The sequence below is a fragment of the Hyalella azteca genome, unplaced genomic scaffold, assembly GCF_000764305.2.
Source record: "Hyalella azteca isolate HAZT.00-mixed unplaced genomic scaffold, Hazt_2.0.2 contig10209, whole genome shotgun sequence".
NCBI classification, from domain to species: domain Eukaryota; kingdom Metazoa; phylum Arthropoda; class Malacostraca; order Amphipoda; family Hyalellidae; genus Hyalella; species Hyalella azteca.
This window is the reverse complement of record NW_025940255.1, coordinates 41,469-62,273: the sequence shown is the minus strand read 5'-3', so window position 1 is coordinate 62,273 and position 20,805 is coordinate 41,469. Positions and strand designations below refer to the sequence as shown.

At 37.5% G+C, this 20,805-nt stretch overlaps 1 protein-coding gene across 1 annotated transcript in view; it reads left to right on the top strand.

Moving 5' to 3' along the window:
• The window catches only part of LOC108667058, a gene marked incomplete at its 5' end in the record, with an annotated part of 62,185 nt that overhangs the window by 22,124 nt on the left and 19,256 nt on the right, over nucleotides 1-20,805 (top strand). Inside the window, 2 exon segments of the mRNA XM_047882324.1 lie at nucleotides 696-799; nucleotides 927-1,089. Coding sequence (XP_047738280.1) covers nucleotides 696-799; nucleotides 927-1,089 — 267 coding nt within the window.

Here is a 20,805-nt window from a genome sequence, read left to right as displayed (position 1 = left end):
CAATAATCCCACTAAGAAATTCATATGGACTAGGCAATAATCCCACAAAGAAATTCATATGGACTAATCAATAATCCCACAAAGAAATTCATATGGACTAATCAATAATCCCACAAAGAAATTCATATGGACTAGGCAATAATCCCACAAAGAAATTCATATGGACTAGGCAATAATCCCACATAGTTTCATTAGTGACTATTAGACCAAGAAATGGTTGAACACGAATGTGCACAAGAAGATTGTAGTTCTTTATATTCATAATTATTATTCATTTTGTTTTCTTCTTATAAACTTGATATTTTCTTTTGAGATTAATTAAAACTCGGATTAAATTTTTTTATTATTCTGTTCATTAACTCGTTATAAACGAGTTTTAATTGAAAACATTCATAATTGTAAAAAATAACTAACTACTATAATGCTGGCAATAATGCACATAATACTAGATATATATTAGTACTATAATGAAAATGTTATTTAGTACTAATATATATTCAAAATTACATTATTCTATATATATATTTAGCACTAAAGTGAAAATATTTTCTAATACTAATTATACATTTGTTCCCACATAATATTAAATATTTTTTTATTATTTTTATTTTTATTAATATTTACTAAATATTTTTATTTTAATATTTTTATTTCTCATTTATTACCATATTATGAAATCAAATTCCCCTCCACAGGGCAGCCGGCGCGCTCCTGAGGGCGAGCTGGTGGCCGTGTCGCACTCAGGGCTGCGCATGGCGCGTAGGGAGGGAGCGTCCCTAGCGGTCGTCAGCGAGTACAAGTGAGTCAATGACATCAAAGTGGGTCACTGGCCATCAGTGGCCTCCATGTGCTGGCCATCAGCGGCCTCCATATGCTGGCCATCAGCGGCCTCCATGTGCTGGCCATCAGCGGCCTCCATTCCCCAGACTAGAGGACATAGAGGAGGTGGAGGCCCCGCGCTCAGGCGTGCTCTGCGTGCTCGTGTACAGCGCTGCGCTGAGCGCCAGTGAGCGCCTGGTGCTCTACACCCCGCGCGCTCGTACGCTCGCCGCCATGATAGGCCAGTTCGCCGCCGCTGCTCAGCCTCAGGTTAGTGATGTTATATTATAATAGTTATAATGTTTAATTTAATTATTATTTGTGATAGTTTAATATGATAATGCTCGCCGCCTTGATAGGGTAGTTCGCCGCCGCGCAACACCAGGTAAGTGATATTGTGTTGTAATTACTAATTTAATATGATGGTAATATTTCATCCCACGTTCAGTAATATAATATTATACTTTTATAATTTGCGTAACATTAAGACACGTTACTTACGACTCACTACGTCTAATACAGCGACGTCTGTAACATTCAAGGTATGTTACCACCACTTCACGATTAATAATTACTTGTTATTCTTTTGCGTTATCAATGCATTCGATGTCCATAGCAAGTTTAATGATTTGACGTAATTATTATTTCAATACTTTATTATGAATTATAATTAAAATTTTGTTAGTCGTGCGAAGCCGCATATTTTTGAAAATTTTAATTTTGCTTGCAATTTCAGCTCGCGATGTAATAATGACAAACGTATTTATTGTCACGTTTCTTAACCTTCCCGTGCAGTCCCGTGTTTTCACTGAAAAATCAAATTTTTGAAATTTTTTAAAATAAAAACTGGTGCCAAGCAACCACTTCATTTTGTACCAAACGCATCGTGCATCACTTAAATTACGTGACCGTGTTTTACATACATTACTGCATTATACGCTTCCTAACGATGCTGAATACTTCAACAGTTGCCGTGCGCTGAAATTCATTTCTTATCGCGAGCAGCAAGCTGTAATTCAGTTTGGTATGCGTGCTGAAATTCAGCTTCCTATCCATATGCTACACGCTTAAATTCAGCTTATATTAACGCAAACAGCGCGCTGAGATTCAGCTTATCTTATCGCAAACAGCGCGCTGAGATTCAGCTTATCTTATCGCAAACAGCGCGCTGAGATTCAGTTTCTTGTAGTTCTCACCAAACACGCGCCACTAGGAAGAGCAAGCAGCTTCATGGTTATGATTAAGCAGTTTAGGATTGGAATATTTTGGCATTCAAATTCATCGGCATTACAATAATCAATACGAGGGAATTGCGATACTCTCGTGAAGATTAAAATTCGTGGCAGCCGTTCAAGTTTTGACATTTGGGGGGGGGGGATTTGTTTAAATTAAATTATAATTCATTTTCTCTAAAGCAGAAATTCCATGTATTGAAAAATCTGATAGTTTCAAACAACTAACCAAAGCTTTAATTATTCATTGAAGTATTCGTTCAGTCTAGCCTCAATGTTATAATATTGATGTCTTCGGCAACGGGTCGATCGTTTTCTCTTAATAAACATTAACTAATATTGCTAATGAAACGCATGACATAACTGCGTGATTTCCATCCGAAAAAAGACAACTTAGATGTCTTTAGACAACTCAGATGTCTTAGATAAGATAAAAGACAACTTAGATGTCTTTTTGTCTGCACTATAAAGATGAGATGCGTCGTGTGAAGAGAAAGCCACTTTTTCTTCGATCTGAGAACAATCAATCCTCGTTGCTATGTCGTGACTGGCATGCCTTCTATCAATGCTACCGGTGACGATGTAGACTATAAATGTCGTCTCCATGCACTCTCATTTTCTGCCACGACTCTCGTGTAATGCCTTTGTACACTCAGAGAAATAATGGGTCATTGCGCCCAAATAGTGACACACTTTCTCACCCACAGCATGAGCAGAGAGCGGACGTTTTAGCGCAGATACGCGGTTTTTTTAACCTGTTAAACTGGGTCAGGGTAACCCACACGAATACAGTAAATGCATCGCTATTTGGACAATGCCTCACTTATTCCTCTGAGTGCGGAGCCGATCATTTGAATGAGTCTGTTTTTGGTCCTCAAAACTAGCCTATCATGCAGTAGTAAAACAGCCTAAGATAGAGAGATTTTTACAATGAAAAACATTCATTATGTGTGTGGGAGACTGTGGTGACATTATAACATAGTCCGCTTTTGTAAAACATCCATTGAGCTTCCGTTAACATTTCTCTAGGTTCTGGGAAACGACGATAATAACGACGCTGTTCATCGTGGTAGGTTCATAGAAACGGTCTGAATAAAGGCACGAAACTTAAGAAATTCAGCCACTCTCTGCATGACGAATTCATCGACGCCGCAAGCTATATTGATTGTGTTTATTGGCTGATTATAATACCAATCTGCTAGGAGGAGGCTGAACATAACGCCACTCTTTCTATGTCTATGACACCTCTCTTTTTCATGAAGAGGCTGCATGATTATGACATCACTCTTTCCTATATATGAGGAGTGTATGACACTTATTCTCCTATGAGGAGGCTGATTATGACATCACTCTCTCCTATATATGAGGAGTGTATGACACTTATTCTCTTATGAAGAGGCTGATTATGACATCACTCTTTCCTATATATGAGGAGTGTATGACACTTATTCTCCTATGAGGAGGTTGATTATGACAGCGCTCTCTCCCTGTTTCAACAGTATGATTCCAACATAAATCAATATTTTAGTATAGTGTGATTATGGCATTATTCTCTGTCTGATGAATCTTATTTATCAGGTCTAGACTTTATTCATGAGTCTAGACTTTATTAATGACCTTGCCTTTGCCCATACATTAGACTTCATATATACTTCGCTGTATGATAGTTTAACGCTTCTAATTTAATCAACTAATTGTAACAAACGAAATTAATCGGAGTAAGAACTTTCGTAACACGTTTCTCATGCTATCACGTCGCGCATCGCAATCATCAATGCACTTATAGAACAGCTTGCGGCTTGGATAAAAACGGTTAATTGATTCGTTACGAAATAAGTTAAGTAAAATATAATAACGCTTTTGATTGTATGGCAATATCAATAAATTTTTTATCTACAGCGCTAACGTCCAAAATGGTAGCTTAACTTACACTCATAGATATGAATGAGACTTTGTCTGAATAGCTATGTACTTTTTGCTATTTTATGAGTCACCCTGACTCAGTTTGGTCCTGCAAATGAACGTATCAGTGCTACGAGCAGAATGTGTTACTACTATTTGTACAATAAGCCCAATTGATATTCCTAAGTGTGCATGGACAATGAGCGTTCGAACTCAAGCTACGGAAACTTGAACGCTGCACACGTAACGATCTCATAACTTCGGTCAGTAGCGTAATTGAGTTTAATTGAGTAGCGCTATTAAACCAAACAATTGGTTTCAGTGCGACTTCAGTGTTCTTATAGTGAGAAGTATAAATTTTAAAATGTATTAATGGATATCGCAATTGTATATTGGCTATTTACTGTTGGATGAATTCACCATTGAAGCAGTCATTAAGCGTATATGTGTATGTATATACGTATATATATACATATTAGTATATGCTGGCAAAATTTGTTCCTTTAAGTAGGTTTCATTGAAGACCAGAGAATTCGTTTCATTGACAATTTTTTGTATACATATATGGAGTAAAAATACATGTATGTAAGCTCAGCTGCATGATGCATATAGGTGCGAATGTCGTGAAAGCTTTTATTGTTCAAAGAAAGAAACTAAAAAGTCTGTGCACTGTGATAGCGTTCTCAGCAAGTTAGGCACTCAGAGTAATAAGTTTGTAATACTGTCCAAAAAGCGACGCACTATTTCATCGTAGCACTGATACACCCTTTTGCTTAGCCAAACTGTGTCAGGATGACACACTAAAGGCCAAATTGCGTGTCGCTAATAATACAATGTCTTTTCATTATGACCATGCACTTGATTATTTAAATCGCTTATTAATCAACAATTCAATAGGCACTTTCTTTACTATTAAAGTTACTTCATTTCTCATTGCCAGCTCAAAACTCACCATCGCTCAAGTGGTAAAAGCTTCAGAAGTTCCCACAGTTACTTTAAGTACCACTTACTGGTATTTTATTCTAGGTTTTATGTAAAGTTCTAAGTACTGCGAAACTGATCTTAGAAACGGCCCTCGTTTCGTTTATGGGGCTATTTGGGAGATTTTAACAGCACTGCAAACAAGGAAACTTTGGTTGTAATCTTTTAGAAGCTTCCTGCTGTTAAAATTGCCACATGGCAATAAATAAGGTTGCAAGATTACGTATTTTGTTAATAACTACGTTTTTAGTTCGTACTAATTTCGATAGTTCGTTGCGTTATCTTAAATTAGTGAAATTTTGAAAAAAATGCTTCAAATAGCGATTACGCGTACTATTTTATTCAAATTTCAGTGATTACTGATGTTTTTCATTAGCATTGCAATAAACCTATTGTTTTAATTGTATTAATTAACCTATTGATTTAATTTTGTTTATTAAGCTATTATTTTAATTTTGTCAATTAACCTATTGTTTTAATTTTGTTAATTAACCTATTGTTTAATTTTGTTAATTAACATATTGCTTTAATTAGTTTAGTAACCTATTGTTTTAATATTGTTAATTAAGCTATTGTTTTTTTTTAATTTTCTTAATTAACCTATTGCTTTAGCATTGTTAGTTAACCTATTGTTAAATAACCTATGTTTTAATTAACCTATTATTAACCTTGATTTATTCAATATAACTTTGGGCTCACACTACAACATAATTTAACCAACTTTCTCATCGACGACTGAGACAAAGGCCCCATATTACTGCGAAATGTTTTAGGAGGGAACCTGCATGCCTGCTTTCACTCTCTCTTTCTAGCGCCTTCTCTTACGCACGATAATGCGAGGCGTTGGTTGTGACAAAATAGCGACTGTACACTCAGAAAAATGTATGAGAAACTTGGTCCAAATAGCGATGCAGTTCTTACTCGTGCGTGGTGACCATCCTGACCCAGTTTTTGCCCGGCAAAATGACGTATTAGTGAATACATGCAAAAAGTGTGTCAATATTTAGACAATAATACTCATTTATTTTTCTGAGTGTACAGAGTTTAAATGCAGTGTTATTGACCCGACGAGTACAATGAGTGTAAGAAGACATCGATCAACGCACGACTCACGCCGCTGAGCTGTGATCGACAACACCCCAATTTCTATTACTGACACTCAAACAAATGGATGCATCGTATTGTCTAAATAGCAAACTTGTTAGCGCATTTTCTCATTTATGGAAAAATGTACTATTATGCTCGTCATGTCCGTCTGTCCGTCCGTGACTTCACGTTTTCGTCGACGAGAAAGTGCGCTCTCTGTCACTCACTGCAGTGAGGGCAGTACTGTATCTGTAGTACTGATTTAACCGAATTTGGTCCCGGTGACCCATACTATAACAAAATGTACATCTCTATTTGGACAATGTGTCAAAGCCTAAAGTCGGGAATATTTTCATCACTTGTCTTGTAAATATTTTGAAAGTACAGAAGGTGAAAGGTCAGTAACTTCATATCTATAGTGCTAAGAATTTGGCGAGTAACGCATCGAAAAGACAAGTTACACGATACTGAAATAGTTTTATCAATTAGAATAGTAAGACTGTTATGTGCATACAGTGTGCAGGCTGTAAAAGTAAGACTTTCATGTATAAGATTCAATAATAGTTTTGCTAACCTTAATGATCTCGCAAGTCTAGTCCACAATTGCATGTATACCATCATCGTTGGGTAGGTGCCGACTTCTAATATAAGCGATTATATTAATTATATAATATTATATTAAATTATTTTATTTTAATATTTTTGCTTATAAGCGACTTCTTACCATTAATACCTAGTTTTACTGAACATTTGACACTAAAAACAAACTAATTGCTACCTCATTACGTAATAAATTTTTATATGCCAGTTTGACGACTGTTATCACGAAGCTAGCTGTTGTTTAATCATATTATATTATCATATAATATATAATACTGTAATCATATTCTTTGTTATAGCGTACTTCGCTCTTGCTATTTAAATTACTGTATTTTACCCGTTTTTGGGAGCGGCGGTTCAGCGCACTTTACGTTCATTCGTTATGCACGACAAAATCTAAACTAATTTAAAAGTAACGAATAACTCGTGTTTTTGTCATCAAAATTAGCATAAATCTTTATCATAGATGGCGACAGGAGCGATATTGACCAGCCATGCAGAACTGTTGCACGCTAGCTATGCTGATTCAGTTCTCGACATCAGAAGAAACCAGAACAACCAGAATCAACTAATCATAATTTTTTTAACCATGTTAACAATCATAGTGAAAGTTTGTGTAATAATCTTTATGAATCTATATTATTTTCATTTCCTTCCAGCTTCTTTTAAAAATATAAACTGACTTCTCGCCTATCATTTACAGTAGTTTTGACTAAGTAATTACATCATATTAAATTGAGGGAAGGTTACTTGATGATAGTTCTGGATAATGAGTTGTTATTCCTTCAATTAAACAAAAAACAAAAAATTTCATTCAAACTGTAATGGATGTACTAACTAGCAGATATAGTTCGGTAGTGGGTAATAATACTGTGTTTCGGTATATTAAAATTAAATTAACCGTTTGTCTTCAAAACAAATATGAAGTGGCTCAAGGGTCAGCAAATTTTATACAATGGTTTCTATGAATTTCAATCATTTGCGTTGTGTTGGATGTTGTTTTTCCGGTTAGGTGGAGTTGCGTGTCAGCGAATGCTGCCAACTCGCGGTCACGGTCTCAGATGCGCTCGCAAACTGCAGGCAACCGCGCCGCTCGCCAGTCTTGAATTGAGTGTGGGGCGAGGAGGTGGAGCGAGCCTGTGCTCCGACTGTTGATGGTGCCGGCGGCTAAACTAAAGCAATCATTGCGTCTTGCTACACTGCTTTTCGGTGCTTAATTATCCTGTCGGGCTTTGGTTAGCGCCGTGAGAAAATAACGACGAAGTCTGCGGAAAAGCAAGCGGCGTCTGGTGTTGTTTCACCGAGTATTGCAATTTTTATGTTAACGTATCGATAAGCTATGTTCGATTTAGAATGTGCTTGAGTCCATTGATCTGGTGAAGCTTCGCAGCTAAGTAAAAATTCTAGTGCAAGGTTCGCACAGCATTAGTGATTATTTGTCGAATTGTGCTCATTTCCAATTTGTTTCTTTTCCGTAGTTCGAGAAGAATGTCTACTTCTCGAGATTGACAAAATTGCTAATGTTTGAAAATTTTATTATTCGCATGCGTTTACCCTTGAGTTAATTTTAACAGAAAATGATTCGTTCTACCTTATTTCTTTATAACCAGGCCAAGATTAATCGAGAAAACGACTTTAATGACGATTTATTCAATCGCACGTCTCGCGTTGAATAGTCTTTTTAAAGCTGCTCGCTGCGTGCCAGCTTTCGAAAAGTGTTTTTCGATCTCGTTGTTGAGAGCAAAGAATCGAGTTGCGCTCTCGCTGTGCAGTGAAAACAAAGCTGGCAGTTAGGACTGCAGCTCACAATGCGTCGCAATTCACGGAAATTTTAAATAGACTTCTCGAGGAAATGATTGTTGCTGAAGGTTATAAGCCCAATTCTCGGTAAAGTTTGCGCAATGAGAAACGGAACTTTCTGCTCTCTATCGTGTGGTGGCATTGAAAGTTAACGAGTTAGCGGATCCATTGAATTATTCGAGTGCGATTGAAACAAACATGAGTGTGGACATGGCAGGTTCGACTCAAGGAGAAACAATGCTAGAATCAAGTATATCAAGACCTTGTAATTGATATAATGCCATCACACTCCAACCGTGTTATTTGTTATTTAAATTCAACTTCATGGAAGCGAACTCAATTAACTAACTGTATAAAGAGCGTTAATGTCCTATTGTTTTTTATTATTATTATTTTACTTTATTACTCGTATGTTTATATGCCCTGTTATCCATACTTCTACATTGTAAGCTGCGCCAATATATTCACAAATATATTAATATATTGCATTCAAGTATTTAGATTATGATTTCTTACATGGCTATACTAGATATTTAAAAAGAAAGAAAAGGGCAAGAACTTTTTCATACTCTAATGAGAATGATGCTGGTTACAACACCATTTATACTATACATAAACAAAACTAACATTAAACTACAAAGAAATTTTGACGTAAATGAAATATTTGCTTTTCAGTTTGTATTGCAGATACTAGTACTAATCTCATGATGATTAGTAATATCTGCAATATTTGTAATATCTTAATAAGAATAAAATTTATTTATTGTTATTGCATACCAAACGCACTCTCACAGTGAGTATAATTGGTCTTGCCTGCGAAAAAATTAAATGCACCTCCGTGAAATTCACTGCTTATTATTAGTATTATTTCTTTATTATATTTTATTTCTTATTATGTTATTTACTATTAAGAAGGTGTACATGTACATGTACATTTGCTGAAAAGCAATGCCTTCAGCGTCAGTCAGCAAAACTGAATATTGATATTATCGCTCAGTAAAATTGAAGTCTCTCAATGTTGACAAACTGTAAAAACAAAATTTTCCTTTGAACTAGGATTTCTCTGCTAAATAATTTGGCTTGAAACGCTTTCGCGAAAAGGTTAATATGTAAAAAAAACACCGATTCGCTACGAAAAGAATCCGGCTAAGATTTCCGATTGTTGACAATTCCATTGACAAGTTTATTATTTATTGAAAGGTAATCGGTTTGTCTTGCATGGATTAATAAGCCGATCAATCAACCGTCTAACATAATTTGGGAAAAATTTGAAAAATTCATGAGAAATTAGTGTAAATTTCTCGTAAATCTTGTGATAAAACTTACGATAAACGCTAGATTGTTTAGGGAAGGCAGCGCGCAGCGACTGACGCGTCGCCAGCGACGCGCTTGAGCGCAGGCGCTTCCGGTGCCGCGGCTTCCGACACTTCGTAGGCTCGCCTGCACGTAAAAATAACCTCATTAGTACAGTTCGTAGGCTCGCCTGCACGTAAAAATAACCTCATTAGTACAGTTCGCAGGCTCGCCTGCACGTAAAAATAACCTCATTAGTACAGTTCGCAGGCTCGCCTGTACGTAAAAAATAAAGTCATTAGTACAGACTATAACTTGCAGCCTTTGATGTAGCCTTCTATATGCTGAGTGTATTTATCTAATCATTAATAACGACTTAATAATCAATAAACTTTCTCAGTTTGTTCTCCTTATCACTTAGTTTCATACGTTTAATTAAATTATTATTATTTGTGCTTGTTAAGTTGCGCCAGTGAACACCGTTCTATTTAATATATTTAAAGTAGTGAACATTAAAATTATTCGAAAAAATTCACCTATTGCATTAAATTTTTTTTAGTTTGCCCTCAATCTTACGTTGAAATTGTTTTTCTAATTTGTAGACACTTGAATTTGTGGGACACCTTTACCCTAAATTCTGTAACTCTACCCACATTACACACAACGTATTTGTTCTTTATGTATGAGATGCGTACTTTATATTCTTTATGTATACGATGTATCCTGAAACACTGGGGTATTGGGGTTTTTCTTCCCCCTTGTTCAGCGTAGCAGCCCCGCGACATGTTAGCAAGAGTCCCACTTGAGGGGGATTTTTCTTCTCGGGGATTTGTAGGGAAATTTTTTTCATCAATTTCTAGAGGCTTGTTGCTTCTAGAAATCAAGTTGCCCTTTATTTTTCAACGTTTTAGCGGCACCGAATGGCAGAGTTTCAGTTGATTATTCACTTGCGGCGTTTAGAAGCCAAGTTTTAGATAGCATTTTAGTATTTTATGTATTGATGGATGCATTCTGTCTGTTTTCCTTGGAGAATAGAGATAATCTATTTCTCTTTGGAGTATGGAGAATAATTATAGTATATTTTTGTATTCTGTATCCTGAAAAGGCCTGTAATTGAGAGTGTTGCATCTACAAACGAAGTAGCACTGGCTTATGCTGAGTGGAGGAGTAATTTATATGTAATATATCAGTCAAATAAGATGCAGGTTACCTGTCAAATAAGATGAAGGTTACCTGTCAAATAAGTTGTAGGTTACCTGTCAAATAAGTTGTAGGTTACCTGTCAAATAAGTTGTAGGTTACCTGTCAAATAAGTTGTAGGTTACCTGTCAAATAAGATGCAGGTNACACTTATGCAGCACTGGCCGGTGCAACACTGATGTAGGACTGATGCAACACTTATGCAGCACTGGCCGGTGCAACACTGATGTAGGACTGATGCAACACTTATGCAGCACTGGCCGGTGCAACACTGATGCAGGACTGATGCAACACTTATGCAGCACTGGCCGGTGCAACACAGATGTTGGACTGATGCAACACTTATGCAGCACTGGTGAAACACTCCAACGTTACATGATGCAGCCGTGATGTTGACATTGATGTGTGCACATGCATAATGACTACCTATACATCGCTGCTCCATATCTCCAAAGCCTTCAGTTTCACGCGCGTTGCTATGAAGTGAACGTCTTGGTTTATTGAGAGATCAACGTGCGTTATGATAATTTTAGTTAAATTTTGGGTCATATTTCGCAAATCAACATTTTCTTGACGTCAAAGTTTCAATATTAATTCTAATAAACCCAGCGTCTAGCGGCTGTTAGAAGTGAGGAATTTTAACAAGAAAGGCGCTCCTAATTTCTTGTCGATTAAGGTAAGAATGGGGTTAAGGTTTGCTTATAAAAAGATTTATAGCAACCTATTAGTAATACAACCTCAACTAATATAGTTCAGTTCTCGATTGTAATCTATTCGTCCGTGATTAACGGAATAGGCAAATTTGTAAGCAATGTAGACCTATCCGCTTCAATTAATTTATCACGCAGAATAATTATAACTTTATGTTCCTCAGCACCAGAGTGATGCGAATTATCGGAAATAGTTGAAATCTGCCATTTATATCAAGGAATCCTAAGATCATATTTAAGGACAGATTCTTAAGTAACTTCTCTTAAGTAATTAATTTTCTTTCACGACTGAAGTTCACTCTCGCACTTCAGACATCTCTTCTCCGGACTAGAGCCCTATACAATTGTAGAAGCCTCCTGTGTATTATTTTATTGAAATTTAACATATTTTGATATGAAATTTAATTATTCAATAAACTATTAAGTTTTTAACAACATGGTAATCAACAAAGCTTATTAAGCGGTGACCCCAATGTGTGAATGCGTGTACCCCTTCCCTCGTCGGTCACTGTGAAGATCTGCCGTTAGCTGGTGGGATTTTTCCCACGAGATGAGAAGTAATTCATTTGATAATTACTTGAATCACGAATTGATTCTCAGTTGATGAGTTGATTCTTAGTTGATGGAAGTCGCCACCGTATTGTTGCTAGTGGGGTCGCGTGGAGCAAATTGAATCCCTTGCTTTACACCTGCTTTAATAATTCTCGACTCACAGCCATATTTTGAAGGTTTTTTGTCATAAATTCTCTCTGTGAAGACTGCATGGATGTATTGAAATGCAATTCAGCTAAATGATCGGGTTTAGTACGTTATTGTATTTTCAAACAATGGGGAAATGTATGTTTAAACTGAGATATTTAAGACAATTGCGTTGAGTATAATGCAGATACTTTTAAGCCATTTAAATACGATAAAAACGAATTTCAAATTGACTGCCTATAATAAGTACGTGGTCTTTAATTGTCGATTGGCCCAACTAGCACTCAGTTGTAATTTTTATCGATATTTTGAGCAACCCGTTTGTAACTTGTGTTGATGCTTTGTGCATTAGTTTTCTGATGCATACGGTGGTGCAATAGAAATAAATTTAATATTTCTCTAAATTTCTAGCCATAAATAAATTTTGACTTCGTTGCTCTGAGTGACGAAATTTTGACCCGGAGTCAAAATGCCGATATCGGATCAAAAAGATTTTGACCCGGAGGTAGATTATATAGGTAGGTCCTGTCACTTTTCAATTTTTTATGCTGTTGATACAATATGTAAAATGTGACGATAGACTAATACCACATTATTGTATGCAGTCAAATTTGTGAAAGCTTAGTGGCCACAATAGCCTAATCGCTTGAGAGATGTTATTGAATTTTTGCAACGATGTGTGATGTTTTAAAACTATAGATGTAGCTGCTACATAAATACTCTGCTACATAAATATTATTCATATATACTGTTATTTGAATTACATATATGTATAAAGCTTTTGCTTCACATGTACTTTTAAAATGCTTTGGTGTTGATATTCTGTTACTAGGATATTTTATACATGATTGACTGTAGGCGTCAAGATATACAAATGATTTTATGCATAAGGATATGTGATATATATATGATATTTGTTGCGACACTCTGCTATCGTATATGGTCCTATAGATACACCTTGCGTATACACTCCTTACACTCATTTACGCACGATCGCTGGTACGACGCGACCATGCGTATAATATTGCGTGCAGCGTTCACGTGACCTCTAGGTTACGTAAAGCTTCCACTGTAAGGACCTCGTACTCTACGTGCACGCATCACGTGCTTTGGTCCTGGTATTGCACGTGGACGTTACAAGCAAAATTTTACCATTAATGGTAAAATGAAGTTGTTGTTATTTTTTATAGTGCTACTACTGCAACTGTACGTTGTTATAATTAGAGGCGCTATTACCACTAATGGCAGGCGACGTGGTAGAACAGATGCCCGCCGCCGTAATTTGATGGCGGGCGACGCGGTGGAACAGATGCCCGCCGCCGTAATTTGATGGCGGGCGACGCGGTAGAACAGATGCCCGCCGCCGTAATTTGATGGCGGGCGGCGCGGTAGAACAGATGCCCGCCGCCGTAATTTGATGGCGGGCGACGCGGTTGGTTACTTCGGTCGTGCGTCCGTGCGGTTTTAATCCCTTGATTGCGTGGGATTTTTTCTGCCGCTCCTGGAATTTCTCGCGCTGCTTCACAACTGGAATGCCGCCCGTCCATCCTTGGCCAATGCACTTGGTCCGAGAACCCGGGAGGGAAAAACGTGCTCATGCGTACACTGAGAGAAAAAGGCCCCCCGTTTTGAAGCACTTGGGTGTTTCAAAGCCGTTGAGAGAAAAAGGCCCCCCGTTTTGAAACACTTGGGTGTTTCAAAGCCGTGTCTCAGGTATACCGTGTATCAGGCCAGTAACAATTAACACTCTTGTCCAATCACTGCACGAGTTAACTCATGATTTTCCAATCACTGCACGTGTCTTCTCGTGATTTATAAACCTTGTCTGTTTAAATCAATTCATTTATCTTATTATTTCATCGTCGCAATGAAGTTACAAATTACATAGCAATATCAGCATTATATTGACTGACATGGCATTTATTGTAGCTATGAACCTGCGATTACCATTATGAGCATATGTTTCATGATGCACCTAATTAATAATAATTAAAAATAAAATGATTTATTAATTCGGCCCTTGCCTTTGTCCGTTTAATGCTAATATTACTCGTACCTGATTTGTAAGCTACTTCGAGCTGTACTTAGGGGCTGTGAAGGCTTCCCGTATTAATTTCGTATCCTGTTGGCTCTACTAGGAGTGGCGTAATACTTCAAAAGAAATTCACTGAGCGTCCTGAGTTCGCCTAATAATTCTGTGTTTATAGCGTGTTAGTGCCTTGGTGCTGAGTCGCTTGTGTTTGTGTGCTAAGTTGTGTTGTTTGTGTTAGTGTGTTGTTGCTTACGTTTGTGCTGAGTCGCTTGTATAAAATTTTGTGTTGAGTTGTGTTGTTTGTGTTAGTGTGTTGTTACTTACGTTTGCATTGGGTCGCGTGTGTTTGTATGGTGCGAACCAATTAAATATCACTGCTATGTTGCTCGGATATTTCAACATCGTAACCGCGATACTAAAGTAAGACTCAGAATTCTTTATGGTCTCAAACACGAGACCGAACTACAAAAGTCAATAAGATGTATTCAATATAAAACACTTAATTCTCTATAACTTGGAACAAGTTAAGCTTGCGGTTTTGAGTAAAGTAAATATTAAAATCTTTGTTTAGCTTCTGCCCACCAATAATCTTGTGGAAAACAATTATGGAATAATCATTGTCTTGCTGATCGTTCAAAATCGTATTTGCATTGTCAGTTTCCTTGTCTTTGGCCACCGATAAACCGGCCACAGTTTATAACAGTGCGTCGCGGCTGCTGACCTGCTAATTGCCGGGGATTTTTTATGATCTTTCACCCGCATTTTTATGATCTACCCGCATTTTCATGATATTTTACCAGCATTTTTAGCGCATTTTCTCATTTATGGAAAAAATGCACTATTGTGCTCGCCATGTCCGTCTGTCTGTCTGTCTGTCTGTCTGTCCGTCCGTCCGTCCGTCCGTCCGTGACCTCAAGTTTTCGTCGACGAGAAAATACGCTCTCTGTCACTCACTGCAGTGAGTACTGAGTTATATTTTTATGATCTTTACCCGCATGCATGTTCACGATCTTTTACCCGCATTTTTTATGATATTTACCAGCATTTCATGTTCTTTTACCAGCGTTTTATGATCTTTTACCCGCATTTTTATGATCTTTTATCCGAATTTCTATGATTTTTCGCCCGCATTTTTACGATCTTTTACCCGCATTTTTACGATCTACCCGCATTTTCATGATATTTTACCCGCAATTTTATGATATTTTACCCGCATTTTTATCATATTTTTCCCCGTTTTCTATGATATTTTACCAACATTTTATCACCCTTGACGCGCCTGAGGCTTTCAATAAAATGTTCCTCCATAAAACTTGCGGTGACGGCCGCCTCAATGCAGCGCAGGTCCACTCCTCTCTGAGCGATCGCCAGTCAGAAAAATATTTGGTTCATATTGTATATATATAGACTGCGATTTATTTTCTGCACGTAGCAGTGATACGCTCTTTGGTGGGACAAACTAGGTCAGGGTGACCCACAATATGGGCAAAATGTGCATTGCTATGTTGACAAAGTCTCGCTTATTTCCCTGAGTGATGTGTGCTTGATATGAGTGAAAATTTATCCCAGTAGCAATGTACTTTTGTCCATGCGTGGGTCATCCTGACTCTTTTTGTCCCGGCAAATAAATGACAATATATGGACAATATATGATCCATTCTTATTTTTGAGTGGTGCCTAGGCATTTATGTCATATTTTATTTTATTAATATTATATTATATTATTTTGTACTATTTCATATTATATTATTTTATACTACGTTATAATATGTTATATTATATTCCGCGTCTTCCTTTAGTTCCGATGCAGTACTTAAGGCGATAGTGTATTTACTAATTACTGATGCTTCAGGGAATTAGTAATTTTATTGAGTTTTCTAATACTATATAGTAGTTAATGAGTAATTAGTATGTAATTTGTGAGCAACTACTGAGTAATTCGTGAGCAATTAGTTAGTAATTCGTGAGTAATGGACGTGGATGTTACTTCTAGAAGGAAATGCCTGTAAGATGCACTCATCCTGCACCTCGTGTTCAGAAATAAAGGCTTTTTTCATTTGGCTTCAAAACGCACTTGTTTTTGGCTGTAAAATTCCGGTTCTGCGATATGATTGCCTGGGTATACGCAGTCAAAAAAATCTCTGTCTCATCTTGTCCAAGAAATGATACACTTTTTAGCGCATTTTCACATTTATAGAAAAAAAGGCGCGATTGTGCTCGTCATGTCTGTCTGTCCGTCCGTCTGTCCGTGACCTCAAGTTTTCGACGACGAAAAAATGCGCTCTCTGTCACTTACTGCAGTGTGTACCGAGTTAATTTTTTTCACCCTAGCAGAGCCACACGTACTCATAAGAATCGTTTCTTAAATTTTCAGTTAAATTCGCTTAATTTTCCAGTGAATTCCTAGTCTCTTCCTAAATTATTTATTCATCTAGCCTCTTTTTCAGAAATATCTTCCCATTTTCTTAAATTATCTATGCAACTCATTGATTTACATTAAATTCTTCCTCTCTTCCTAAATTATTTATTCAACTAGCCTCTTTTTCACAAATATCTTCACATTTTTTTAAATTATACTTGCCTGTTTTACTGAATATATCTTCCCATTTTTTTAATTTATCTATGCAATTCCCCTGATTTATGTTAAATTCTTCCTGTCTACCTAAATTATTTATTCTACTAGCCTGTTTTCAGTAAATCTTTGATCAAGTTCCACCTAGTCCCGAGTTATGAAGAAGACTCGCAATGCAGTTTTTTAAGAGCAGGTTTCTCGCGTGCATGGAAAATAGACTCTCCTCTTACTGGGAGTATTCGTAGGCAGGGGCGTGCAATGATGCCGTGTTTGTCTTACAAAAGCTGTAATTATGCGCCATAATTAGCCTGCGTGCTCGCTATACCACCACAAGCAACTTCGATGCCCCTACACTCACAATAACGAATGGGTAATCTTGTCTAAATAATGACTCATTTTATGTGCGTGTTTTATTCCACCACAAGCAACTTCGATGCCCTACACTCAAAGGAAGGAATGGGTAATCTTGTCCAAATAATGACTCATTTTCTGTGCATGTTTTATACCACCACAAGCAACTTTGATGCCCCTACACTCACAGGAACGAATGGGTAATCTTGTCTAAATAATGACTCATTTTCTGTGCATGTTTTATTCCACCAGAAGCAGCTTTACACTCAAAGGAACGAATGGGTAATCTTGTCCGAATAGTGACATATTTTTTCCGCGTAGGTTATGCCACCAGAAGAAACATTACACTCAAAGGAACGAATGGGTATGTTGTCTAAATAATGAAACCACTTTTTGCGTCGTAGTCGTGATTCGGCCTTTTGCCGAGCAAAATAGAATCAAGATGACCTCCACAAAGCCGAAACGTGCATCAATATCTGGACAAATTTTCCTCATTTCTTTGAGTGATGATGCCTGCAGTTTGTTACCTGCTTTTTGAGGTTCTTTTCAGATTCCAGATCACGAGTTGGAATAAGCTTACTCTTTACCTTCACGTGTAGGACCACATTGTCATTAATCTCAGCATTAAAGATAATGTCGTTTTTTTACATTAAATTTCCTCGAGATATGAATTTTCCATTGTTATTGTCTACCGTTATTGAACGGAGCATAAACAATTGTAAACTTCACTATGATGAAAAATGTTTCTACGTTTTAATATCGCTTCGTATAGATAAATGAAAATTATCTGTATTTAAACGGTTAAATAACGTTTAATCAACGTTATTTCAACATCAAAAAAGTTTATTCAACGTTAAAATATCTTAGTTGACGCTATTTCCACCTCAAAAAAGTTTAATCGACGTCGAAATAACGTTTAATCAACGTTATTTTACCGTCAAGTGCCTGGTTCGCAACAATGCATCGCTTGTTCGCTCTTCAGACTCTGCTTGCAGCGCCAGAATTCTGGCCGTTGTGTAGGGCGGTCACGTCTGCTTCATTACCTTAACACGTTGGCCGCGATTGCTGATTTGGCCCGAATGCCGTACGGGCGATAGGTTCAAACTTGTATATCTTCAGTTACCCGGCAGATAGCAAGGAGAAAAGTTGTGTGCAGCTCTGCAGGGGTATGTTCTGTCATTGTGTCACGTAAAATTCGTGGCCGCATTTGGTGCACATCGCTTCTTCAAAGCATTCCCTAACATGCCTATTTAATTGCATCATTGAAATTTTAAATTTGAAAGAGTAATAAGATTTTAGAAAAATATGTATTTTTCATATGAATGTACCACATGTGTACACATCGCGATTCTGAGAAGTACAGCGTGTACATATATGGCGCACATCGCGGCCAACGTGTTAACTTGTTCCTGCTTATCAAACTCAAATTCATGCTAATTATTTGCATGAGCTTTATTAATGACACTTAATTGTAACCCATTTGATTACATGACGCTTGTTTCAATTGATTTAGTACTATTTTATTTTTTAAGTACGGAAAGTTTAAATAAATATTAAAATTCAATGGTCTATTACCTGTCTGGTTTATATACTTAACATTCTAATTGACGGCCTGTGACCAAGATTTGCAATGGCGTTGATATTTCAGATTATGACTCACTTTAATATTAAAAAATCACTGTTCACGGCGTCGCACGTCTGACGAATTGACGAATTTACTAAAAACTATTCAGTTTTTTAGCTTTAGACGAATTACTGCTGAAGGCAAGATTGAACATTCACCCGTTTAAAAACTTATCTTTACTTTCATTAATTAGCAATAATACCAAATGTATAAAAATGCAAAACAACAACCAACTACTGCGTAAGCTGAAACTGAAATCCTTTAAATTTAATTGAAATTCGATTACTTATTCCAATTATTTGTAATCGAATATATCCAATTATTTATCGAATATCCACAAATATCCAATTATTTAAGCACCAAACCGATGCAACTAATTAATATCTTCTTGTACCATCGAACTTTCCTACAATTTTTAATCGATCAAGTGTCTCTTTTCAATTATTTTAATTCGTAGGCTGAAATTTTTCTGTTGTTTAGCTGTTCACTAGCCAACGCCTTGCCTACTCTTATTCACGTGAATTTTATTTCAAAAATTATTATTTTTCAATTGAATGATTTTTATTTAACTGCTTTTTATTTAAGTGCTTCTTATTTCAAGCGTGCATGAATGTGCGCGTTGCGCCTGAGCGCAGCCGAAGATGCAGCAAGGATTCATTAGCCGGATGCATTTTAGCACGACCCCCCCGGGCAAGTTTGGGGGGGTTATCACCCCCAGCAAGGGCCCCTTGTTACGCCCCCTACCAGCCCCCCTGTCTTTAGGGTACATCCTGCTCCCCCTGACCCCCAACCGAGCAACCGGCGCTGGTCAGGAAAAAAGTAACAATTCCTGAAACAAACAAAAAAGGATTAACCAAGGCCGCGCAGGCGCGAGGTCAGAGTGGCTGGAATGCGTGTACAGCGCCCACTCCTGGGGCCTCTGTTGGGGCCTCTGCTGAGGCTCCGATGCTGAGGCTCCGCTGCTGTGGCCCGGTGCTGAGGCTCCGCTGCTGAGGCCCGCTGCTGAGGCTGTGCTGCTGAGGCTGTTCTGCTGAGGCCCACTGCTGAGGCCCGCTGCTGAGGCGGTGCTGAGGCCCGCTGCTGAGGCTGTGCTGAGGCCACGCTGCTGAGGCTTTGCTGAGTGTTTGATGCACTGAGATTTGTATATGGAAGAACTGAAATTGTCCCTACGTGCCGTCAGTAACCAATTAATTCAGTAACATTTTTACAATTGCGTCGACTTTACCGATGATTGGTTGACTATAGCGAGCAGGTAGCGTGAACAATTCAATATGAGCGAACAAAGTTTATCGTAAAGAAAAATTGAAGGGAAACCAGCCATTTCCATTTTTGCCGTCTTTAACAGTGTTTTAAATCCGTATAAAAATTTCTACCGCAAGTTGCCCTGTAATTAATTTTCGATTAAATATAATAGGCAATTTTTCGCTAAATGTATTCGCTACCTCTCAACATTTTTTATTTACAACTCTTGATAATTTCGAATGATTATTGATAATTTGAAGTTAACGCTAATAAAGATCAAAATTATTTTCTATGGTTTGAACTTGGAAACAATTTTCTCGTCTATCATTTTACATCAAATTTCTGGCAATTTCTGGCGAAACTCAAAACCAAAACTTTTTAAGCGAGTTTTGAAAGTGCAGCTCATGTTGAATGCGCCCGCTCGTCTGTTTCAGTCTCGCAGGTCTCAGAGAAACGCTGGCTTCCGTTCATACAATTGCTTGCATTGTCTGGGACGACAAACAGGCTCATTGTTACGTAGCGTGGAGAGGTAATGCGAGGTGATAGCGTAGTGTGGAAGAGGTAATCGAGGTAATAACGTAGCGGAGAAGAGGTAATGCGAGGTAATAACGTAGCGTAGGAGAGGTAATGTGAGGTAATAACGTAGCGTGAATAGGTAATGC